At 62.5% G+C, this 23,088-nt stretch overlaps 1 protein-coding gene across 4 annotated transcripts; it reads right to left on the reverse strand.

The window, feature by feature from the left end:
• Positions 1–216: 216 nt before the first annotated feature.
• Positions 217–21,593, reverse strand: VILL (villin like). Of its 4 annotated transcripts, none has more exons than XM_045857046.1 (22): positions 21,513–21,593; positions 16,816–16,964; positions 16,179–16,226; positions 13,827–13,890; positions 13,580–13,654; positions 13,093–13,298; positions 11,573–11,681; positions 10,054–10,164; positions 9,523–9,722; positions 9,096–9,174; positions 8,908–9,006; positions 8,070–8,208; positions 7,754–7,854; positions 5,706–5,843; positions 5,405–5,563; positions 4,688–4,867; positions 3,970–4,115; positions 2,930–3,074; positions 1,431–1,625; positions 1,192–1,263; positions 694–987; positions 217–451 (listed from the first exon to the last, which is right to left on the reverse strand). In XM_045857046.1, the coding sequence occupies exons 3-22, from the start codon at positions 16,190–16,192 to the stop codon at positions 338–340; spliced, it is 2,640 nt and encodes an 879-aa protein (XP_045713002.1). In that variant the 5' UTR covers positions 16,193–16,226; positions 16,816–16,964; positions 21,513–21,593; the 3' UTR covers positions 217–337. The 4 variants fall into 4 exon arrangements, with proteins under 4 accessions (XP_045713002.1, XP_045713003.1, XP_045713001.1 ...); XM_045857047.1 differs by lacking the exon at positions 21,513–21,593 and adding an exon at positions 21,460–21,480; XM_045857045.1 differs by lacking the exon at positions 21,513–21,593 and adding an exon at positions 18,245–18,374.
• Positions 21,594–23,088: the final 1,495 nt, after the last annotated feature.

Genomic DNA, 23,088 nt, shown 5'->3' on the forward strand with positions numbered 1-23,088 from the left:
CAGAAAACTCCTGTAAAGTGCGCTCACGCGTGCGTGTCCCAGAGCCCCGGGACTGCGGTGCCTCGCTCTCCACCTTCCCCACACTCACCCCGCCTCCCTGGGGGGAGGGGCCAGCAAGACACAGACCCTCGCAGCCCCAGAGGCCCCTTCCCCACAGGTGGACCTGCTGAGGGACCCAGCCTGGAAAGCCTGCACACCACACCTTGTGAGGGCCACAAGCTTTTATTGATGGGGAGGGGGTGACCCAGGAGTCTCCCTGGGGGCTCGGGTGCATGTGGGGGAGGTACCCAGGGGGGCCCGGCCATGGGAGTGGAGCCAGCGGGAGCAGGGCCTGGGTTCAGAAGAGGCCGAGCTGCTTTTTCTCCTGCTGCTGCCTCCACTTGGCCATGCTGTAGAATTCCTTCTTGGACTTCCCGAAGATATCTTGGAAGTCCGAGTCGGAGAGATAGAACTGTGGGGGGTGGGGGGAGGTGGGTACAGGCGAGGGTGTCAACGGAGCCCCAAACCCTTCCCCAGCTGGAAGCATCATGCCAGGGCTCCAGGCTCTCCTCGCCCACATCTCTGTGCCCATCACGGCGGCATCTGGAGCACACATCTGCCTGGGCGCCCCGCCCACTGCTCATGATCAGTGTGTCGCCCCGGGCGGTGCGTTAGTGCTGGGGCAGCGAGTGGCAGGGGGTCTTGGGCACCTACCTCCTTGTGGGCCGGGTCCACGCCCTCTGGCAGGTCCTCCACGGCCTGGTACATCAGCTGTTCTCGGGACAGGCCCCCGTTGATCATGGACCTGGGGCTGCTGTGGGAGCTGCTGCTGCCGCTGCTGCTGGGGCTGCTGATGCTGGTGCTGGTGCTGCTGCTGCTGCCGCTGGCCTTGGGGCTCGGCTCCAGCTCATTTTCTGACCTGTCCTGGGAGCCCTTGAAGGCTTGCAGGGCCGAGGGGCCTGTCCTACCATTGCCTGACCATCTGGACAGCTGGAAGTTGTTGACTCCCTGTCCATAGAGGGGACTCAGGCTGAGGAAGATGGGGGACAGGCTCCCACGGGGAGGCCACACTGAGCCCACTGGCCCTGTTGCCCCCAACTGCAGCCCCTGCCACCTACCAGCGTCTGGCTCCTTCCCTGCCCATTCGGCCCATCTGGACCTCGCCAACCGAGCCCAGACCCCCGGGGGAGCCTGGGAGGCCCCAGTACTCACTGCTGTTATCTCAGAGATGGAAGAGATCGCTCCCAGGCAGCCTCCCGCCACCTCTTTATAGGGCTGGTGGTTCTGTGGGCAAGACCAGGGTGGGGGTGAGATGGAGGGGCACCAGTGGGACCCAGGAGGGGGCCTGAGGACAAGACCAGGTCTCCCCAGCCCTCACTGGAGGTCTCCTCTCAGTCTGCCCAAGGCAAGCCCCTCTCCCCTGGGTTGGGGGGGGTGCTGGGGGTTCATACCTCACTCACAGTCCACTTGTAGGGGTCCCAGGTGAGGAACCAGCCGGTGAAAGTGGGAGGCTCATGGCCCTGCCTGATCAGGACAATGGGCGTGGCCAGGCTCCTCCCTGCCGGATGGGTGTGCAGGTACTCCTGGCCCCAGGCCACCGCCTGCTTCTTCTGCTTGCTGACAGCTTCTCCGAGCCACAGGAAGATCTGGGCCACAGAAGGGGCCTGGCCTTAGGCGGGTGGACAGGCTGCCCCGAGCTGTCCACTCCCTTCCCAGCCCTGCCCATCGGATGGGCTGAGCCCCCTAACATGCCAGGCACACACAGCTTGGCCACCGTATCTGCATACCCATCAACACTCCAGAAGGTTGCAGGCACGTATGTGCATGCATTCAGTCCACAGATACTGGGCACCTATTGCGGGCCAGAGGATTCAAGAGTGGAAAAAAAAGGGACAAAAGTCCTTGCCCTTGGAGAGTTCCCATTGTATTGGGAGAAACAGAAAAATAAGTAACATCTGCAATGTTATCAGGTGGAGGAAAATACGGGAAAGACAATGAGTGCGGTGACGGTGGGAATAAGGCCATTTTAATTTAAAGTCAGGGAGAGCCTTACAGAGAAGATGATGTCTGAGGGAGGGGAGGGGGAGAGTTACAGGAGGTCTTGGGGGAGAATGTTGCACCCGCATCTCTGAGGATCAGCAGGAGGCCCTTGTGGCTGAGGCAGCGCAGGCACGGGGAGGGTGGGAGCAGATGGGGCCAGAGAGTCAGGGCTGCCGGGTCACGTGGGGCGGCGGGGAGGGCTTTGGTGCTGCTCTGAGTAACATGGGAGCCTGGGAGCCTCATGACGTCCACATAGTGTCATGGACAGTGCCACAGTCAGACAGCAAATCGCAGCCACACACTGTCACCCATAGCCACACACAGTTGTGGATAAGCACAATCACACTTGATTGCACAGTCGCACACATCCAGCCCAGAAAACCATGCGCGTGGCCACGCAGAAACCACTGCCCAGCCACACAAGTACCCAGTCACTCACACCCACGACCTGTCAGTCTCCCATGCACAGCCTCACTGGGTGTGGCTCAGCCTCCCAGGTGCAGGCCATTACTGGGCCCCACAGCTGTTCCACACAGCCACGCACACAAAGGCAAATGCATCACACGTGAACTTGACACTGACACACACCTACATTGACACGCCGGCCCCAGGCAGCCAGTTGGAGCCGCCTGCCATTCAAAAGCACATCGGGGGCCACATACAACCACAAAGCCAGTCCAGGTCACACTTGAGCTCCTGACACAGAGCCACAGGCTCCTGCAGGCTCGCTGTGGCTGTTGCTCATGGCCTTGAGTTCACGGGCACATCGTTGCACAGTCAGCCAGTGTCACACTGTCACCGAGACTCAGCTGCAGCCTCACACACAGCCCTATGGTGAGGGACACACACAGACATGCTCGCGCACACCCGGTTCCGCACACACCGCTGCAGGACCTTGCAGCTGCCTCACCTCCTGCCAGGTGTCCAGTAACATGATGTCATTCTTGTCCAGGTCCTCTTGGCTAAAGAACACCACTTCCACCAGGACCAAGTGGCCATTCGGGCTGGAGCACTCAAACAGTCGTGGCTGGAAGCCGGAGACGTCCTCGGGGAGGCTGGCCAGGGTGCACACAAGGCTGTTGGGGTGCAGCCGGAGCCCAGCTACCCCCAGCACAGGGGCCCCCATGCCAGGGGCTGGGCCCGCCTCTGAGCTCCACCCACTCTGCTCCTCTCTGGGCCTCAGTGCCCCTGTCTGTCAGTGGGAGGAGCACGTTAGGGGATCCATCCAGCTCAGCCCAGCTGTGGTGCAAGCTGCCCCATGAATTTTCCCAGGAGTGGGCCCAGCTGGCTTCCTGGGGCAGGCCTGAGCTGCAGCCCCGACCTCCTTGGGGAGGAGTTGCTTGGCCCATCCCCGGCTGGGGTCCGGTGTCAGGGTCAAGGAGGGAGGGGGGAAGTTAGGCTGAGAGAGTGGGACAGCAGTACTTAGGAGCTCCGGAGGCTTGTCCCGAGACTTGGGGGAGTGCGGTGCATACACCAGGCCATGCAGACAACACAGAGCGGAGGTACTCAGCTCCCTCCTCCCTTTGAGGTCTCACTCTGCCCTACACACCCCTGTGCATTTACACACCACACACATACACTGTTAACACACACACACACACACACACACACAGGGCACCACCCCCCTGGGGACTGTGGGGTTGGGGAGTGGCTTCTGCCAATGGGATGGTGCAGGACTGGGGCAATGCAGGGAGCACATTCAGCCAGCAGAGGGCACCACTGCCCTGCTCTTTCTGCATCTTCCTGATCAAGTTGCTCAGGGCTGGGGAGTGAAGGATGGGGGGAGGTGGGGTTCTGCTCCTGGGAGCCCCTGGGATGGGGAAGCAAGAGCCCTCAGTTCTTGTATGGCCCCTCCAGCACCATATGTGACCCTTAATTAATCACCCCACCCTCTCTGGGCCTCGGATCCCTCCTCTGGTAAGCAGAACACCGTCCACCCAACCCTGTCACCTCTTGCTGCTGGGGTAGGGAGCCCGGCCCCCCAGGGCGTCCCAGAACTGGGGAGGCTCCTGGCCCTCCAGCACTGTTTCCTTGTCCTTCTCGGAGATGACGGGGACTACTGTCCGTGCCATCTCCCGCTGATCACCGTTGCAGCCCTGGCAGGCGAATGGCTGGGTCAGGCCCCGCAGGGGAGGGGTCTTCACCTCCAGCCTCACAGCCCCCTCCCAGGCACCTGGGTCTCGGGAGGGCTGGGCGGAAGGGAGGGCATGCACGGGCAAGGGATCACCCTTCCTGCCCGCCCCCCCACCCACCCCTGGCCTCCGTCTGTCTCCTCAGCTGGTCAGGGTCACCTGGACTGAGACCCTCTCTGGGTCCAGAGCATGGTTGGGGACCCCCAGGCTTGAGGGTCATTTCTGGTTTATGCTGAAGATCAGAGAAGATTCTGGCAAGCTGAGCTAGGCCTCCTCCTTTTCCCAAGAGAGCTAGGAAGGGGCAGCGGCCTGCTCGAGGCAGGAAGGAGGGGAGGCAGGCTGGGTCTAGCCTAGCTCTGACCTGCAGATTCCCAGGTCCACCTGTTGCTTTGTACTTTCCCCCATGTTCCAGAGGGGTCACATTCCCCCCACCCCAGGCCTAAGGTTGGACTTGAAGTTGTGTCTTCTGTGGAGTGGCCCCGTCCCCGCCTGCGCCACTGCCCTGGGCGTGAATTTATGGTCAGGGCTGGCGGTACCTTCCCAAACCAGAGGTAGCAGATGCTGGCTGTGACCAGCAAGAAGATGTCACTGGAGTTGAGGGCTGAGGCCCAGGCCGGCACCTCCATGGTCCTGGTGTTGTAGCTGTCGGTGCCTTGCACATGGAAGAGCCTCGTGGTGGATGCCAGCTGCCCCTTCGCACTGTGCCTGGTGCTCTCCTACGAGAGGGCTGGGCATCAGCTGGGGCAAGGGCTCCCAGGGGCCACCTCCCTGCCCCAGTGGGGGACAGACGGCCTCGAGGCTCAGGGATCCTGTTCTTGAAGCCACCACTGTCGTATGTACCCACTGGGTGTGGAGTGTGAGGGTCCCATCATCTGGGATGGAGATAGGCCCCTCTAAATGGACCCCTTGCCCCTTCTCCAAGGGGTCAGGGTATAGTCCCCCAGGCTGAGAGGCAGAAAGTGGGGGCCAGCTCTGCCCCTGTGTGTGACCCCAAGCAAGGTCCTGGCTCCCTTCCAATTACACTTCCTCGCCTGCGAGCCTGCTTCGTGGCTGGCTCTGAGGACTTGGGGGAGAACCTGCGTCAGGGGGCACCCCTGGAGCTCCTGGGCCTCAGACAAACACCAGGAAGCCCGAGTAGGGGTGGGGATCGGGTGGGCCCCTGGCCCGAAGAGGGGTGAGCATTGTACATGAGGGTCACTGGCACATGGAGGAGCCATGGGGCGGTGACCACAGCAGCCACGATGGGTCCTTACCTGGAAGACCACCAGCTGGCCCTGGAAGATGGCGAGGAAGTGGGGCGGCTCACTGGCCATGGTCACATACTCTTGCACCAGGGCCCCCTGGTACAGGAGGTCCAGCTCCTCGGCACTGCAGTGCAAGGCCTGTATCTCGTGTGCGGTGGCCTGGTGGCCCTGCAGACGGGGTTGGTGGGGGTCTGGAGAGACTCTTCGGTCCCAGTCTCAGATCTTCAGCTCTGAGCCTGCAAGGAGCCTGTCGTCCCCACCTCCATATCACCCGCCCCCTGCCCCCCCCCCCCCCGCCCCGTCTGCGTACCTTCCACAGGTACAGGATGTACTGGATGCGGCCCATCTTCTGGTACGTATAGAGGACAAGGTAGCAGTTGCTGGCACAAAACTGTCCATGGTGCTTGGGGTCCATGGGCTGCCTGCCTAAGTCCTGGATGCACCACACCTGGGGAGCAGGGGGCCGATGGGTGCAGGTGTCTGTTCCAGCTGAGCTCACCCGGTGCCCACCCAGCCTGAAAGCCCTTCTCTGACTCATCTGGGCAGGGATGCAGCTTGCCCCTCACTCTGCAGCTGCTCTGTGCTCCTGCTGGGCTTGTGCGAGGATCTGCAGGTGACCCTCTCCCCAGGGGGCCCTGGGACCCACCACACCCGTGCCGCCTGCCCCCAGCCGGGACTCCGAGTTGGCACGGGGTGCCCGGGACAAACCAGGGGTGAGGACTCCAGAGGCTGCCAAGGCAAACCTGACCCCTGCCACACACCACCCCCAGCCGGAGCCCACCAGCCACGGCACGGGTGAGGGGCGGACAGGCCCTGGCAGAACTGCTCACTGCCCGGGGCCAGGGCAGCGGAAGCTGGGCAGGAGCAAGGCCTTGGGGCAGTTGGAAGAGTTCCCTTGATTCAAGAGTCACTTGAAAATACAAAGCCTGTTCCAAGACGGAAACGAATACACTTCCTCACACTTAACAGCGTGACTTCTCGTTCCTGTGGGTGGTGAGCACGGGCTCTGGAGACAGGCCACCTGGTCAAACCCCAGGGTGGCCTGTGTCGGCAGTGAGGCCTCTCTGAGACTCAGTTTTTCCAGCCTGTGAAGTGGGGGTAACAGCGTGTGCCTTCACAGAGCAGGAAATGAAGCCTGGGCAACCTGTGCCGTGCGGAGCCTGGCAGCTGGCTTGGGAGAGGTTCTCCCCCAAACCAGTGCATCGAGACTCAGCCTTTTGCAGAAGAGGCTGACTCCGAACACCCGCCACCCGGGAGCGGCATGTCCCTGGCTGCCAGGCCTCCAGGCTGGGGCTGCCCCCTGCTTGTCTGCCACTCGCCTGCTGCTCGCTTTCCGGTCCCCCTCTCCAGCTCCTTGGCTGTGCCCCATCTCTCCCTGCTCTTCACCCCCTGCTCCTCCCCGCACAGCTCTCTGTCTCCTTCCTCCCGTCTGTCTTTCTCTGTTCCCCCTGTCTCTCCCTGCTCCCCCTTCCTTCCTTCCTTCCTCCCTGCCTTGCCCCGCCTCCTCCTGTCTCTGGCTCTCCTCTCTTACCACTTCTGTCCGACCATACCCGGGCACTTGTAGGAGGAGACCGTGGAGAAACAACATGTTCTCTGACCTTGACCTACCTTGAGAACTGCAACCCCTCACACAAGCCCAGTGGTCCCAGAGTCTCACAGCACCCCCAGCCTTGGGTCCAGATGGGACCACAGTTTTTGCCCCCATTTTATAGAAAAACGAAAAACCAAGGCCCAAAGGAATCAGAGGCTCTGCCCAGGAGATCAGCCAACAGGTAAAGATGCAACTCTGCTCCAAGCATGGAACCCGGGAGTGGCCCCCAGCTCGGAACCCGGGAGTGGCCCCCAGCTCCTCCCTCTCCCAGAATGCCGGTCTGAGACCAGACGGGGCTGATGGTGTGTGACCGTGTGTGGCTGTGTGCTGGGGGCTGGGTGTGTGGGGCTGTGATTACGTGACTGTGCATCTTTGCTGGTGTGCCCCTGTGGGTTCCTGGTTGTATGTGACCGATCACGAGAGACGCAGAACTCTCGCAGTTGTGCACCGGGCTGTGATGAAGTGCACCGACAAGGTGTGAGTGTGTGTGTCCGTGTTATCCTGCAGATGGCTGTGTCATGCATATGGCAAAAGGGCACACGTGTGTGTCCGGGTGTGCCTGTCGTGCGAGTGGCTGGCCATGACTGTGCGGGAGGGACTAGGCATGATTGCGTGAGCCCGCTGTCGGGAGGGCACGTGTACGGGACACAGGCCCCTGGTGTCCGTTTTGGTGTGTAGGTGTGTACTCAGGAGGAGCTGGGCCACCTGAAGACAAAGCCTACCCTGTGTACGCATCCCTTCTGTGGCGCGCAGCCAGTGGCCCTCACCTCCACCTTCCCGGAGCCGTCGTCCACCATCCTGAACTGGGCCGCCAGCTCAGGCTGGCTGTGCAGCTTGCCCACGTCGAGCTTTACCTGAGTCAATTTACCTGAGGGTGGGGCAGCGGGTGTCACTGGTGCCTGCTGCCCTAGTGGCTCCACAGGCCCCTTCACCTGTCTCCACCCGCCCTTCCTTCCGGAAGTCCCCTCTGGCCACGCCTCCTCACCCCGCCCACCCAGGCTCTGGGTGTCACCTCCCAAGGCCCCGCCCCCGCAGCCCCGCCCCACGGGCCCCGCCCCCCGCAGGCACGCCCCTCCCACTCACGGATCCTGCCCAGGTCCTTGTTCCCACGTGGCTCCGGAGCCCAGGACCGGAACAGCTGCTTGAAGGCGGCGGACTCCGTGGCGTCGCTCACCACCTCCACGTTGGTGTGGTGCGGGTAGCCCTTGACCTGGATGAAGCCCTGGGGCGGGGGCTCTGTCAGGCCTGTGCTGGGGTGGGGCCCACTGCGCCGCCCGCCCCCCCAGGGACCTGACGCTCCTGCGGCGGGGCCAGCGGAGCCCCGAGCAGCAGCGGTCATTCACCGAGCTGCAGATCCGCTTTTTTGAGCTGGCTCTGCCACTACCGGCTCCTCCAGGTCCCTGAGGACAGGCAGGGTCCCCTTTGTCTGGGGGACCTCAGGCAGGGCCAGCCAGGACAAGTCGTCAGACCCCAGGCCGAGCTGGGTCTCCCCTCCTTGAAAGGGAGGGTCGCCCTGTGCACTAGGCGTCTCAGACCTCAAGGGAGGGCCACCTCATCCTTTGACACACGGTTTCTTAGGTGCTAACTGGACCCCCCCCAGGCCTCCCCCTTCAGGGCACCCCAGGCCGGCCACATGCCTCCAGTTCCCCAGAGAACCCCTGTGCTCCCCTCGCACCCCCGGGCCGAGCTTTCTCAGACCCAGAGGTTTGTCTCCGGGCCTAGGCCCTGGCAGGGTCCTTCCTGCGCTCCACCCAACGGCCCCCAGGGCGGGCGGCTTCCCTTTTCAGCCCCAGACAGAGACTCTCCTAGCGAGACTTCAGGGTAGGGCGGTTCCTCCCGCAGGCCCCGGGGCAGGGCGGCCTCCCGGTTCCAGACGCAGGGCCGCACTCTGTGCCCCTGAGACAGGGCCCCACAGCCTCACCAGAGCCCAGCTGAAGGCGGCCTTTTTCTGCTGGTGGTCGGACTGGCGTCCCTGCCACACATAGACCTTGAAGCCCCCCTGGTCCAGGATGTAGCAGTCCTGGGGGCCAGAGTGGGGCTGGTCAGGGGGCGTCCAGACCCGGCAGAGCTGTGGGGTGGGTGGGGTGACTGGGGCCAGGCCTGCCTCACCTCCTCATGCAGTAGGTCCTGGGTCAGCGGGCGGGTCGCCACCTCCTGGATCACCAGGTCCTTACCCTTCTCGTAGACACTGGAGGACAGGTGGGCGTCCAGATGTGCGCAGTTCAGCCTCTTCCTGGCCTGGCTCCACTCTAGCCCCACCCCCACCCCGAGGCAGAGGCACGGGGGCTGGGGCCCTGAGTAGAGAGGCCTTTGGCAACTACCTGGCCTTCTTAGGGCCTGCGTTGCCCTGTCCGTATGAGGGATTTCTGCCATGCAAGAGTACATATAGGCTAGGCCCAGGGTCCCACGTGGCCTGCCCAGAAACCCACGAGCCTTTTCTGGAGAGCTTTCCAGAAACCCTGTGGTGTTACTGTGGTGGTGGACATGCCGGCCCGGCCTCTGGCACCCACCCCGCCCACTGGCAAGGTCTGCTCACTGGTAGAGGTGGACGTGGGCCTTCTGCAGCTGGCTAGCGCTCTCGTCGGGCATGGCGGTGTACGGGAGGCCCGCTCTGCGGCCCAGCACCGCTTCCATGATCGCCACGAGGCCGGTGGCTGCGGCCTCATCGTCCACCACACCGATCTGGGCACGACCCCCGCGCTCCCTGTCCTGGAGGCTGCAGGTCAGGGCCAGGCCCTGCAGGAGAGGACCCGGCAGTCAGGGCCCCCCTAACCCCCCACCAGCATGCCCCCTGTCCCCCGAGACAGCATCCCAGATCCTCCCTGTCACCGCTCCACTCCCAGAGCCGGGGGCGGGTGTCCCCTTAGCTGGCACCCAGAGGTACCACCCGTGCAGGGTCTGACTCAGCTTGCACCTAGTAGTTGCTTTGCAGCAGCGGAGAGCAGGCCCTGGCAGCGGAGAGCCAGGCCTACCTCCCGGGGCGGACGGAGGATGGGCACCCGGAGGAACACCGCCCCCGCCCCCCACCCCCGTCCTGCGCCCCTCCATTCCCAGGGCAGACACTCACCCGCGCCTTCTCGGAGACGCTGGTGTTGGGCCTGTTCCACTGGATCATCAGCTTGCCCAGGTCCAGCAGGAAGATGTCGCCCTTTCTAAAACTTTCCCAGGAGAGCTCCACCTGCCAGAGCCAGGAGGGGCAGGGAGGGGGACAGTGCATCAGACCGCCAGCCTCCCAGGGCAGGGAAACTGCAGCCAGCCCCCACCTAGGCGAGCAGAGCTCAGGTGTGTCACTTGCACGAGGCTCTATGCACCTGCATGTCTGTATGACTATGACACTGCTGTCAGGGCGTGCAGGCATGTGTCTGTATGCCCTGACATGTATGACACCCTGAGGGCCGCTCAGTGGCTGCGGCCGAGTGCATTTCTAGGTGTGTGTGACTGTGAATACTGCTGCACACCACAGAGTATGACACTTTCCACTCAGTGTGTGCCTGTACCTGTACATGTGTGTGTGGTTGGGGCATACATGTGTTTACCATGTGTAAATGTGTGTGCACATGCACACTCACACACATGTGAAGGTACAGCGAATATGAACGAGTGCGTGCACTCATGGGTCACAGTGCCTGCGTGTCTGCGTGGGGAGCAGTGTGCTCTCCCTGGGGAAGCCCGGTTACCTTCCAGCCCGAGTGAGAGGGGAGACTTAGACCATTGTACCAGGGTGACGGGCCAGACCCTGCGTTTCTGCACCACCAGGGATGTGTGGTCATTGAATCTGCGGTGACAGCGTGTGAAGCTGCGTGGGATCGTCTCTGAGTCACAGGGCTGCTCTCTGCCGTGCGCAGTGGCGCACACGCTCAGGCTCACGCACACACTCAGGCTCACGCACACCACAGACATCGGGTGCCCGACTGTTCACGCCTGCCACATGGCAGCACCCCGTCTTGTGCTCCCAAGACTGGCATGTGCGTGAATTTCCTGACCCATGAAGGTCAGGTGCACTCTGTTCACCACGACCCAAGGGCACTCAGTGGACCGCAGTGCCTCAGGGGTGACAGTGGGAGACACTGTGTGTGCCTGTGAGTGACGATGACAATATGTGTGAGAGCAGGGGGCTGTGTATGTCTCCCTCCCCAAATCACACTTCTTCCCTGTGCACTGCTTATAGGGACCATCCAGGTGCGACACCTGTCTGGCCATGTCCCACCTCCCCAGACCCCCGGTCCCGCCCCAAGTTCCTAATACAGCCGTGCGATGAACGAAGACACAGAGGGTCAGAGGGGCCACAGCCAGCTCTGCCTTCTCCCTCCTCATTCAAGAGAGGCCACCTGGGGACTGGGGACTAAACTTCACGGAGCCACCACTCCGTAAGTTACGCAAATGTCTAACCACCACGTGTACATCTGAAAGGAATGTAACATTGTATTTCAACTGTCACTGAAAAATAAATTTAGCAACAAGATAGGCCATCTGGGAAGGATGATGGCCATGGGCTCCCCGTTCCCCTGGCACCCCCCACACACCCCTAGACTTCAGTTCACGAAGCCTGAGCTGAAACAGAGGTCAAGTGAACCCTGGCGCCTCACCTCTGTGGCTGACACGTGCTTCCGCCCTCTGATGCGCAGCAGCCTCTGGACGCCGTACATGTTGGTGTCCACGTGCTTGAGGTCGGAGGGCAGGCCTCCCTTCCGGTAGCTGCGGGGGGTACGGGGTCCCCTGTAAGGCTGTGCACTGCCTTGTGCAGGAGGAAGTGTAGATGCAAGCACATGCATGCATGCATGAATGTGAGAATACACATGTGCCTGCTCGGCACACATGTGCAAGTAGATATGAACGTGTGCACAAACTCACGGTCACACACACACAGGGCAGGAGCATGCATGTGTTTATGTGTAAATATGCAGACATGTGCATGCATGTGCACATGCATACCTGTGGACATGGGGTGTCTCTGTCCATGTGTACAGATGTAGACACATGCATGTACACACAAACCTGCACATGCACATGCAGTGCACTTGCAGACAAGTGGAAGCCTGAGTATCTGTTTATCCATGTGGGTGCAGGTGTGAGCGTGTGGAACTCAGGAAAACAACATCTGTATGTGTAGGTGGAAATGGGCATTCATGTATGTGTGTGGGTGGACATGGCTATCCATGTGTGTGGGGCTGTGTGCCCATCTGTAGGTGAACACATATCGAAGTGGGGTGTTTCCTGCATGTGCATATATACATGTGCATGTGCCCATACATGTATTACATGCATGTATTAGGTTTAACTGTATAAAATGAAATGATTGAATGTTGGCAATTTCCTATGGTTCAACCTAATATATTGCACTATTCATTTAATACATATTTGAAATAGTTTAAAGGAAAAGACATGTTTCTACTGAGCACAGTAACATAGAGGCAAACTCAAAACGACATGGGTGTCCACTGCTGGGTGTCAGCCCAAGAGAAATGGAAACCGACGTCCACAGGAACACTCGTACACACTAGTGGGTGTCCACTACACAGAGAGTGGCGATCATTCACAGCACACGGGAGTCACACTGCCATGCTGTGCACTTTACACCTACACGGCGGTGTGTGTCAGTGACATCTCAACAAAACTGGAAAACAAGAAAGTCTGGCATACAATGTTAACGCCAGCCTTATCCATGGCAGCTGAAAAGCGGAAACAACTCAGAAGTCCATCGCATGATGAAGACAAATAAAATGCAGTATACCATCTCATGTTATGTAATTCTGTGTACACAGCATGTCCAGAGCAGGCGGACCTGTACAGATGGGGCAGGGAGCACGGGGGGAAGCAGGGAGCGGCTGCTGGAGGGTATGGGGCCTCTCTGTCGGGGGGTGGAAGCGCTCTGGAACTGTGGCGCTGGTTGCACAGTCCGCGAATACCCTAAAAATCACGGAATTGCACGCTTCAAATGGTGAGTGGATGGTGTGTGGTTTGTACTGCAATCAGGGGGTTAGCCATCCCCAAGCACTGCACACACGAGGGATGAGGGAGAGGGTCACCCAGGACACTCCACCACGCTGTCCCCCCTCAATCCCGTCCCCCTCCCCCCACACCAAGTTCAACCAAGCCCTTCACTCACATGACGCCAGGGCGGAAGTAACTGCAGAAACAGTCGGATTCGTGGCCCTGCACCTCTCGGTGCTGCACTGTGGCGCCACCCTGCGCCTCCTGCAGGTGCTGCATGAAGCTGCCCGCCACGCTCTCAGCCTCTGCGTCCGCCTTCTTTCCGATCCAGTAGTGCAGGTCCTTGGGTGCCCCCTGCGTGTCCTTTAGGTTCTGGGGGACCTAGAGCCCAGGTGTTGGTGGGGCCGGGGGCGGAGGGAGCTGAGGTTCCAGGGTGGGGGAGGGGCCAAGGGCCAAGGCATGAAGGGACACTGAGGTCAAGGTCCAAGACGTGCAAGGGCCTTGAGGGGACAGGGCAGGGGATCCAGAATGGGGAGGAAAGGGCTCAGCAGCCTCAGAGGCAGCAGCCCCCTTGTGGGATGGGATCCCAGGGCCGACCCTACGCTGCACCAGCGGCCTCCCCGGCTGGGCCATGCCACGCCCTCAGGCCCCCCGGCGCTCACGTGGAGGACGATGTAGCAGTGCTCCTGGAAGAAGTTCCCATAAGCCCTCTCGGGTACCGGCACCATCTCCAGGTTCTGGCAGAGGAAGGTGCCCAGTGACCACTCAGAAGAACCGCCCCCCCTCCCCCCGCGACCGGCACCCCTGGCCCCTGGGATGGGAGGACCAGCTCTGAGCTGAGGCCCGGGAGAAGCCTCGTTTCAGAGACCACACCCCGGCACCAGCGCTGCGGTCCGTCCTGCCCCTCACCTCAACGATCCAGATGTGGAGGTCCCGGTGGCTCTCGATGGCTGGGAGGCTCATGACGTCCATCCTAGGCCAGACCGGGGTGAGGGAGGAAACGAGAGCCAGAGCTCTCAGACCCTGGCCTCCAAGCAAGAACTCTGCCTGCTGGCAGCTCTCCAAAGCGCCTCGTCATAGCACGTGCCTTGCCTGAGGAAGACTCTATAAACGCGCAAATGCCGGCGGACTGGGACAGGCACCGCAGATGTCGGCACAGGGAGGCTTTGCCAGCAGGGACTCGGTTCGTCATCTGTGCTTGTGCTCCCGAGACAGGGCTGAGCTCTGTCCCCCTGAGCTTTGAACATAGGGACAAGCTCTGCAAACAGGCAGGGAGTCAGAAGCAGGCGATGCAGACAGACAGACAGAGGACCAACAGTCAGGACAGTCACTGTGGGCCATGTGACAGGCCGTGCAGGCGGGCCGAGGCTGTGCTGGAGAGAACAGACTCTGCTGGCAGGGCCGGGCTCTGCAAACAGGGACAGAGCTGCAGACAGGCGTAGGTCTCCCAGAGCATTAGGAACAGGCAAAGCAGAGAGATGCCACCTGCGGCCAGGGGGAGGTGGTGTGGGCAGGAAAAGCTCTGTGCACCAGCACAGGCTCCCCAGGCGGGACGGCAGGATGCAACAGGCATGGGTTCTCCTGAGGACAACGAGGTCTGCAGCCAGGGACCGTCTGCCTGCGTGCACAGGGACAGCCTGTGCAGAGACGCAGAGCCTACCCGGGGGATTTCGGACAGGAGGCCAGCAGACGAGCGAAGGGTGTGCACACTGAAAAAGACTCTACGAACAGCCACGGCCCCTGCAGGCCTGGAGGAGCCTTGCAGACTGGGAAGGGCTTAGCGAAATGTGGATGGGGACCAGCCCTTAAGACGGGGACAGACCTGGCATAAGGGACAGAATGCAGATATGGACGGGGCGCTGGATAGGCGAGGTGCGTGCGCAGGCATGGCATCTCCAGCAGGAGAAGTCCTTCCCAGACAGAAGCAGGCTCTGGAAAGAGGCAAAAGCTCCCTAGGCATGGCCAGGCTCTGAGCGCAGGGACAGCCTCGGGAGGCAGACGTGAAGCCGGCCTCCAGGGAGGTGGGAGCGGGCCGGGCAAATATTCACGAACACGACAATGAGATCCAAGCTCTGGAGAAAGACACAGGCCCTGCCGACACAGCCCCTAGAGACAGACTCTGCAGATAGGGAGAGGTTTTGTGTGGGATGAGCCCACATGGGCCCTGCACACAGACGGGCTCTGTTAATAGGGGCGGCTTCTTCAGAGACGGCAGGGTTTGCCGAGAGCAGCTGGCAGGGACACGGGCTCTGTGGTCGCGCACAGAAGCCCCAGACACGGGCAAGCTCTTGAAACAGGGCTGGGTTCTGTAGAGAGCCCGGGTTCTGCGAACAGGGACCAGCTTTCCAGCAAAGGACAAGCTCTGGAAAGAGATACAGCTCTGTGAGCGGGAACCTCTGCTGACGGGTGCCCAGGGAATTGGGAATGACGCATGCAGGCGGCCACGGGCTCTGCAAACTGGGCTGTGCTCGGCAGAAAGGGACGGGTGCTCCCAGGTGGACACAGCAACCCTGACGGTGATAAGCTCTTCGTAAGAAGAGGTCCCGCAGGCAGACTTTGTTTCTATCCAGGGAAATCGGGCAGAGGCCTTGGGACACGTCACGGGCTGGACAAAGAGGGCTCGGGTTCTGCAGACAGAACCAGGCTCCGAGGTAGGAGCAGACCGCTGAGAGGGACGTGGTTTTGGGACAGATGCTCACGGCAGAGGAGAGAGGCCCTGCTGATGGGGAGAGGTGCCTTCCACAGGCAAAGCATCACAAACTGGAAAAGCGTCCGCAGGCAGAAAGAGGCAAGCTCTGCCGACTGGGCTGGGCGGCACGTGCCGGGCAGCTCCTGCCGCCCAAGCCAGCCTCATACACGGGGAAGCAGGGGCAGGTTGCCTCAACAGACCCAGGTTCCGAGGAAAGATCCTGGGGGCAGGCCCAGGACAGAACAGGCTCTGCAGACCAGACAGAGCTCTGCAGACTCAGGGGCAGACTCGGAACACAGGACTGCCTCTGACGACAGTGGCAGACCGCAGCACGCGACAGGCCTAGCCAACGTGAGCGGGCTGGGTGGGCACGGCAGGCACGCGCACTCAAATCCTGGAACCTGCGCTGAGCTTGTAACAACACACGCAGGCTCCGCAAGCAGCCAGAGGCTCTGCAGACAGGGACTCGGTTCGCTTGAGCTTGTGCCCTGAGGGTCCCAGGGTGCACAGGAGCCAGGGAAGGGGGGAATGTGAGGTTATCAGGGGGAGGAGCGGGCTCTCCCTTTCCTTACCTCTTGGCAGACATGACTCTCAACCGCCCCAGGCTTCCGGGCACCACTCTGTCAGAAGCCTCTGTGTGAGGTTTGCTCACTCCCTCATCCACGGAAGTTCTCCCTACATCTAACCTAAGTCCTGCGGCACCAGGCCACCACTGTTCCTCCTGCAGCGGCTGCTTTGCTCCCCAGACCCAGAAGCCCCTTCTTTCTGAACTTCTTGTTCCTAGTGGCCCCGGTGCAGTGTTAGGTCACGTCCCCGCCCCCCTCCACCGGGCCTTATCAGCGGGAGGAACATCTCGGCTCCGCTGACCCTGAGTTCCCCAGGGGGAAACCGGTGGGGCCGAGATACAGTGTTACAGAAGCAGAGGCAGAAGTGACAGGCGAAACAAAGTGGCGTCCAAGGGCAGGGTTCAGGCCCTGGGGAGCTCGCAGTGCACCTTGGGACACGCCCAACCCTCTCCAGGAGGGTCGAGGTGGCTGTGGGAGTGTGGGGGGAGGGGAGGAATGGGGGGAGCTGCCCAGAGCAGGGTGGGCAGAGAGGACAGCCCTGAGAGGGGGGCAGACGTTATTGAAGCCTGGGACCCTGGAACCACTCTGAGACCACAGACGCCCTCGGCATGGATTCCTGAGGCCCGGGGCGCGTCTTGCTTACCGCCCAGCTGCCCGACCCGGCAGGCAGTCAGCGCGTAGTTGCTGGATGGATGAGCCTGTGGTCCCGCACCGCGCTGAGCCAAAGTGGGTGGAGAAGGAAAGTCACCGTGAGCTCTAACTGTGCCCAGAACCGCTGTTGCAGCTGATGGCCTGTTGGTATGACGGTGACATGAGGGACCAGCAGACACAGTGACCGTGTAAAGGTGGTCTCAAGCAACAGAAAACATGCGATGACACCGAGTGACAGGCACAGTGGCATTCAGAGGTGACGAGGCAGAAGCAGTGAGCAGAGGCAACAACTCGGAGCTGTAGTGCGTGCAACGGTGTGAGACAGCGACAGGGTGGCAGGGAGGCGGGCTGGCCTCAGCACCGTGGTCACTACGGGGGACAGGAAGGTCAGACTGTGGCCAGAGAGTTGGGATTGGGCTGGTCTCAGTTGGGTGGGGACAGCGTCGTGCTGGAGGGGCTGAGAGGGTGCCCCAGTCTCCAGTGCCAGCCTAGGGGGCCCTACTCTCGGGCTCCCAGGGCCTGAGGCCCTCAGCCCTAGGCCACCTGTGTGCAGTGTTTCCAGCTGAGTTCTGGGAGGGTGGGGGGAGGGATGCTCAAAGGCTGGGGCATCCCTCTGAGATACCGTCTTTCCCCTAGGACCCCTTCTTACCTTTCTCAGGGGGTCCCTTCCCTGTCCAGGGAGCCCCCTAACTTGCCAGGCCCTCCCACCCACGGGTGCCCTTCTTCCCCGGGGGAACTCGCTTCCATCACCGCCTCTGAGTGGGGGCTGGTTCCCTCCACCAGGGCCTCTTTTCCCTCCCTGTGCCGGATTCCTTCTCCGAAGTCACCCCCTCCGCGACCCGCAGTGCCCCTCCTTACCCCAGGCGCCTCCTCGCACCCCCTGGTCCTCCTCCAATGCGCCCCTCTGCCCTGGGATCCCCTCCCACGGAAATGCTCCCTGCCTTCTGCAGACACTGCCAGCCTTCCCGCAGCACCCGCTCCTTCCCCGGGGCCCCTTCACCCGACCCCGCACCCGCTCCCTCCTCTGGCGCCCCTTCCTCTCCCTAGGCGCTCGACTTCCTCCTCCTGAGATACCTGTGAAAGGCGGCCCCTGAGGTTGCTGCACTCAGCGTCCCAGAAGGGGGAGGGGTGTGGCCGCGGGGCGGAGGAACGGAGAGCCAGGCCCGGGTCCCCGCGCTCTGACTCTGCGGTGGCGGAGACCCCCACCCGCCTTCGGCTGCTACTTTCTTCCTTGTCAATGGCCCTGGCAGTGGCCTCCCTGTCCCCACCAGTGTTCTCACTCCCCGCCGCCTCCCCAGTTCTGCCAACCCTGAGCCCGTGCCCCCGCGCGTGCACCCCTGACTCAGAACGACCCACTAAGCCCGGTTCCCCAGAGGCCCCCAGCCCAGCTGCGCTCCGGGCCCGGGCCCTGCCAGACCTACCTGCTGGCAGCTGCTGGCACCTTCGCCCTGCCTGTGGGCAGTGCTGGGCCTGGCCCTGGGCCTGGTTCTGCCCACCGCTCCCCCCTGGGCTGTAACCCAATCCCTGCTCCCGCCCTGCAGGACACACCCCGCCGCTTGGTGGGCTGGGCCTTCAAACTTGGTCAATCAGTTAGTCAGTCAACAAATATTGACCCGGCTCCCTGAGAGCCTGCCCCCTTCTCAGGGTGTGGCTGGTTGGCCAGGCCACACCTCCTGGGTACTAGTGGCGGGAAAGAGCGGGGAAGAGGCCCGGGCTGGGCCAACTGGGCCTGTGGGATACACTGTGACTTCCCCTCTCTGACCCCTGACCCCGGAAGGTCAGACCACCCCAGCAAATTTTAGCAGGAAATAGGGCCAAGGCTGGGGGTGGTGGGGCGACAAGACTCTGGCTCTGTGAGACCCAGGTCCCTTCAGGAGGTGGGGGTGGTGGCCAGGGCGCTCTCTGACATCTCTGCTGTCCTCCCCACCCCCAGTTTGGGCTCCACGCCCGGGCTGGCCCTCCCCAGGAAGCCCTGATGCCCAGCCTGGGGGAGGCCCGTCCGCTGTTACAGAGAGGGCACCTCTCCCACACCTCGGGCCGCCCCCTCCTTTCCTTCCCGACTGCGGGTGGAAGTTGCTAGAAAGAGAGCCTTCTAGAAACTCCAGGGTCACGGCCACCCTGGACCTTAGCCCTTGGTCCCAGCTACAGCCCGGCCAGAGGGGATGCTCTGTTCCGGCCGGACACACGGCTAAACCTGCCACGGACTCTGAGGCCCTGCCCGTCCCCACGTCCGGCCCTCACCTCCTCGGCTCCCTGTCGCAGAGTGGGGCTGGGGGTGGGGACACCGCAGGACTTCTGGGGCATCTGAGCCCAGCAGGGTCTCCTGGCAGCGTGGGGCTGTGTTAGATGGAGTGATGGGTCCCTGTGTCACAGCGCACTCGGTCACTTCCTGCGCGTGTGTCCGACCCTGTGTCTGAGAGGGTGCCTGTCTGACCCTCTGCTCCGGAGCACGGCCCTGTGGGTCTGGCTCCGCCTGCGCACACCTGTCTCCCCGTCTCCCTTCGGCCCCGTGTCCAGCCAAACTCCAGGTCCTCACTTTCCCCCGCTTTTCACCTCAGGGTCCCTCCCCTGTCCACCCCAGCAGGTCTTTGTCCCCACAGTCCCCAGAAGCGGCTCTCCCAGTCACCAGTGCCCCTCTCGTGCACTAGGGACTCCGCTGGCCACTCCGTCCTCTTGAAACAGCCCAGGTTTCTCCCTACCGCCCGGGCCGCTCCTTGTCGCCCTTGGGGCCTTTCAGTGTCAGAGACACGAAGCTCAGGCCTTAGCTCCCCTTTTTCTGCTTTCCTGCCTGGCTCCCGTTCCCAGGCTGCAAATACCATGGAGACGCCAGGGTCCCCTCTGACCCAGCTCCAATCTCTCCGAACCCCACCCCAGCGTCTGTCTTCTCATCACTCCCAGCCCTGCAGACCCCATACCTGACCTCACCCCTGACCCTACACCTGACCCTACACCTGGCCCCACACCTGACCCCACACATGATCTCACACCTGGCCCCACACCTGACCCCACACCTGACCCCACACCTGGCCCCACACCTGACCCCACACCTGGCCTCACACCTGACCCCACACCTGGCCCCACACCTGGCCCCACACCTGACCTCACACCTGGCCCCACACCTGACCTCACACCTGACCCCACACCTGGCCCCACATCTGACCCCACACCTGGCCCCACACCTGACCTCACACCTGACCTCATACCCGACCCCACATCTGACCCCACACCTGAGCCCACATCAGGCCCCTCTCTGATCCACCTCTTCGGAGCCGCAGGGCATGGCGGGACATCCAGCTGGGTGCTCAGGCCCCAAGCCTGGGAGCGGTCTGGGGTTCCCTCCTCCCCTCACCCACACCGCCCAGGCTGGTTCGCCCTGGACCCTGGGCCTGGCCAGCCCTCTCACAGTGCCTGCCCTGCTCTGGGGCCGGCCTCGCTCCCTGGCTGGCACCACAAGCCTCCCTCGGGGCCTTTTGGTCTCTCTGGGCCCCACGAAGCCAGGGGGATCTTTTAACCATAAATCAGATCACACCTCTCCCCGGCTTCCAACCTTCCAGAGGCTTCCCTAGAATAAAATCCCACTGGCTGTCCCCCCGGCAGCATCTCCCATCGCACCGCTCCCCGAGGCTACCTGTGTCCTCACCACCTTGGCACTTGCTGCTCCCTCTGCCTGGAACTCTGTCCCCTGGGTGTTCCCCGAGGCACCTTTTCTGCGTCCTGGCCTCCGCCAGTGGGGCCCGCCCTGGCCGCCTTAGCTGAGGCGGTCCCTCTCCCCCGAGACATCCTCCCTTTCCTTCATCTTCTTCGTGCTTTCCGGAGCTGATAGCCTTTTCGATGGGACCTCTCACTCAGGGTCGTTGTCCCCAGCTGCAGAGGAGGCCCTTGTGGGCAGGGCCCCGCTCACGGCTGCACCTGTGTCTCCAGCGGGCCCGGTGCACCGCAGCCACCGAGTAAATAGTTGTTGACATGCTCCCGTGGCCTGTGCCTGGCCTGGTGGGGGTGGGTTGGACCTTTTGCTGGGCTCTGTCCTGAAGCCAGGCCCTGGAAGTTGTCACCAGGGGCAGGTTCCAACCCCGGCTGCAGCGCCCACTGGCTGAGAGACCTCAGACACATGCTCAGGCTGCTCCCGAGCTGACATTTCTTTATCTGAGAGGGCGGCCGAGATCACAGCCATCCCCGTGGTGGTCAGGACACTGGCCCAGCACCATCCGGCCTCGGCTGCTTAGCAGGGGGCACAAGGACCTCTCCAAGCCCCCCTCCCCCTCAGAATTTGGTGGGTCTCCGGGACCCTGAAGATCTTGGGTGGGCCTCACTACCTTCCCAGAGCAGCCCCGCCCTGTGATCCCAGGCCCTGGAGACACAGCAGTGGGCCCGAGGGCCTGGCCCAGGGACGAGGTCAGCAACATTGCTTTGTGTCCGGTGTGGTCAACCCCCAGCTCAGGGGATCACACCCGCGGACCAGAGAGAGGAAAGTGGGCCGGGGAGGTGTCTGCAGGCAGCGAGCAACAAGGACGAGGGGGTGCCTCGCCTTTCCCTCCCTCGCTCCTCTCCCAGAGCAAGGAGGGGACTTCACCACCCCCTCTTGCTTGGCCACCCTCCCATGGATCCGGGCCTGGGGTCTGTCGGAAGGGCACTGAACCTGGCTTGCCTCCGCCTGCACCGCCCTGGCCTCGACTCCTCGGTCCCACTGACCTCTTCCGGCCCCAAGGCCTCCGCGGCCCACCCCAACCCCGGCCCCGCAGGTTCCGAGGGCTCTGCCCCGCTACTTTGTTCCTTCCTGGCTTATCTTCCAAGGCCCAGCCCACTGAGGTTAATATTGGCAAAGGCGGCCGTGCAGCCCGGAGTGGGCGGGGCAGGCGCTGGAAGCCAGCCCCGCCCCAGGCCCCGCCCCGCCCCCTGGCAGGTCGCGCCGCCGTGGTTCCCGGACCGGTGCAGAACGTTGCCCCTCCCGGAGACCCGGTCCTGCGGGGCGGGGGGTGGGGAGTGCACCTCTTCGCCACGGGGACAGAGTGTGGGGCGGGGGGGTAGGACGCCTGACTTGGGGGTCCTGGATTCCACTGCTTGGATAAACGCCTGCGTGGATGCGCCACATTTGACTGCAAGCCGCGGAGGAGCAGGGCCGCAGCCACCAGGGCGCCCACAGCCCGAGGGCGACTCCGTGGGGGCGCTGTGCAAACCCCAGGGCCTGAAGTGGAGCTGTGCCCATGGGGCCGCTACTGAGGGGCGGTGTGGAGTGCCTGGGTCCTCGGCCCCACGAACAGTCCTAGGTCCCTGCAGAGGAGGAAGGTGGGGCTGCCTTGCCTACCGGTGACTGGGCTCAGCGGTGCACCCACCCTGGCCAGACACAGCTTGGGCGGGACAGTCTCAGTTCTGCCCCTTGGGGGCAGTGTGACCCAGTGCTCCAGTGGGGATGCCTGCTCTGCTCCCCGACTCCGAGTAAAAGCAGGGAGCTGTTAGTCATGAGGGGCTCTTATCATGACCCCTCCCCAGGCCTGCCTCGGGAAAGCTTCTTGGACATACCTGGGAGTCAGGCCTGGAACAGTTTGGGGGGACTTTCCTTTTCTCCACAGCTGGTCAGAGCGGGGTTCTCAGTCTCAGCGGCACGTCTGAGGCCCACGCTCAGAGAGCTGCGTTAAACGGTCTCTGGTCCTTGCGGCTCCGGACTTTGAAGGGCCCTCAGGCGAGTCTATGGGCAGCCAGAGCTTCGGATCTCTGGGCTAGAAGGTGCAGAAGGTGCAGCCGTAGTGGGGGTTTGGGGTAGGAAGCTCTGGAGCCCACGCCGCTTCCCCCTGAGCAGGGGGGGGGGCTTGTGGGCAGTCTAGTGTGGGGGTCCTAAGCCTTGAATTGCCTGCCCACCCACAGGCAGCCCTGGCCGAGGCTGTGCCATGCAATCTTCCCAGGTTCCTGTGAAGATGCTGCCACAGGCCCAGTGCGCCCCTTATCCGCAAGCTCAACAGACTGTCTGCCCAGGCCGGCTTCCCCAGCCGCTCCTCCTCCACCCTCCCGGCCTTCTGGTCCACTGCTTGGTCTTGGAATACACACTGATGATAAGTGCTCAGAAGCAGAAAGGAAACCCCACACAACCCATCAGGGGGGGAAATCTCAGGATGCCCAAGTCCCCAATCAGTGGCCTGTGTTTCCTTCCCACCTGTGAGAGGATCTATGAACGCTCACGTGGACACCTCAGCCTCACCAACCATTTGCTTGCATGCAAAGGTGTGAAGCAGTGGGGGGGGGGGCTCGAAATGCTAGAGGGGGAGAGAGAAGG

The sequence above is a fragment of the Phyllostomus hastatus genome, unplaced genomic scaffold, assembly GCF_019186645.2.
Source record: "Phyllostomus hastatus isolate PE091 unplaced genomic scaffold, TTU_PhHast_1.1 phas_scaffold_129, whole genome shotgun sequence".
Taxonomy (NCBI): domain Eukaryota; kingdom Metazoa; phylum Chordata; class Mammalia; order Chiroptera; family Phyllostomidae; genus Phyllostomus; species Phyllostomus hastatus.

Bases quoted from the DNA above. Each gene is read 5' to 3' on its own strand.
- VILL (XM_045857046.1), bottom strand. The intron at 7,855-8,069 runs GTGAGTGGGAGG...CCCCACCCTCAG, and splicing joins CAAGGACCTGGGCAGGATCC to GTAAATTGACTCAGGTAAAG. The intron at 1,626-2,929 runs GTGAGGCAGCTG...TCTGTGGCCCAG, and splicing joins TACTGGACACCTGGCAGGAG to ATCTTCCTGTGGCTCGGAGA.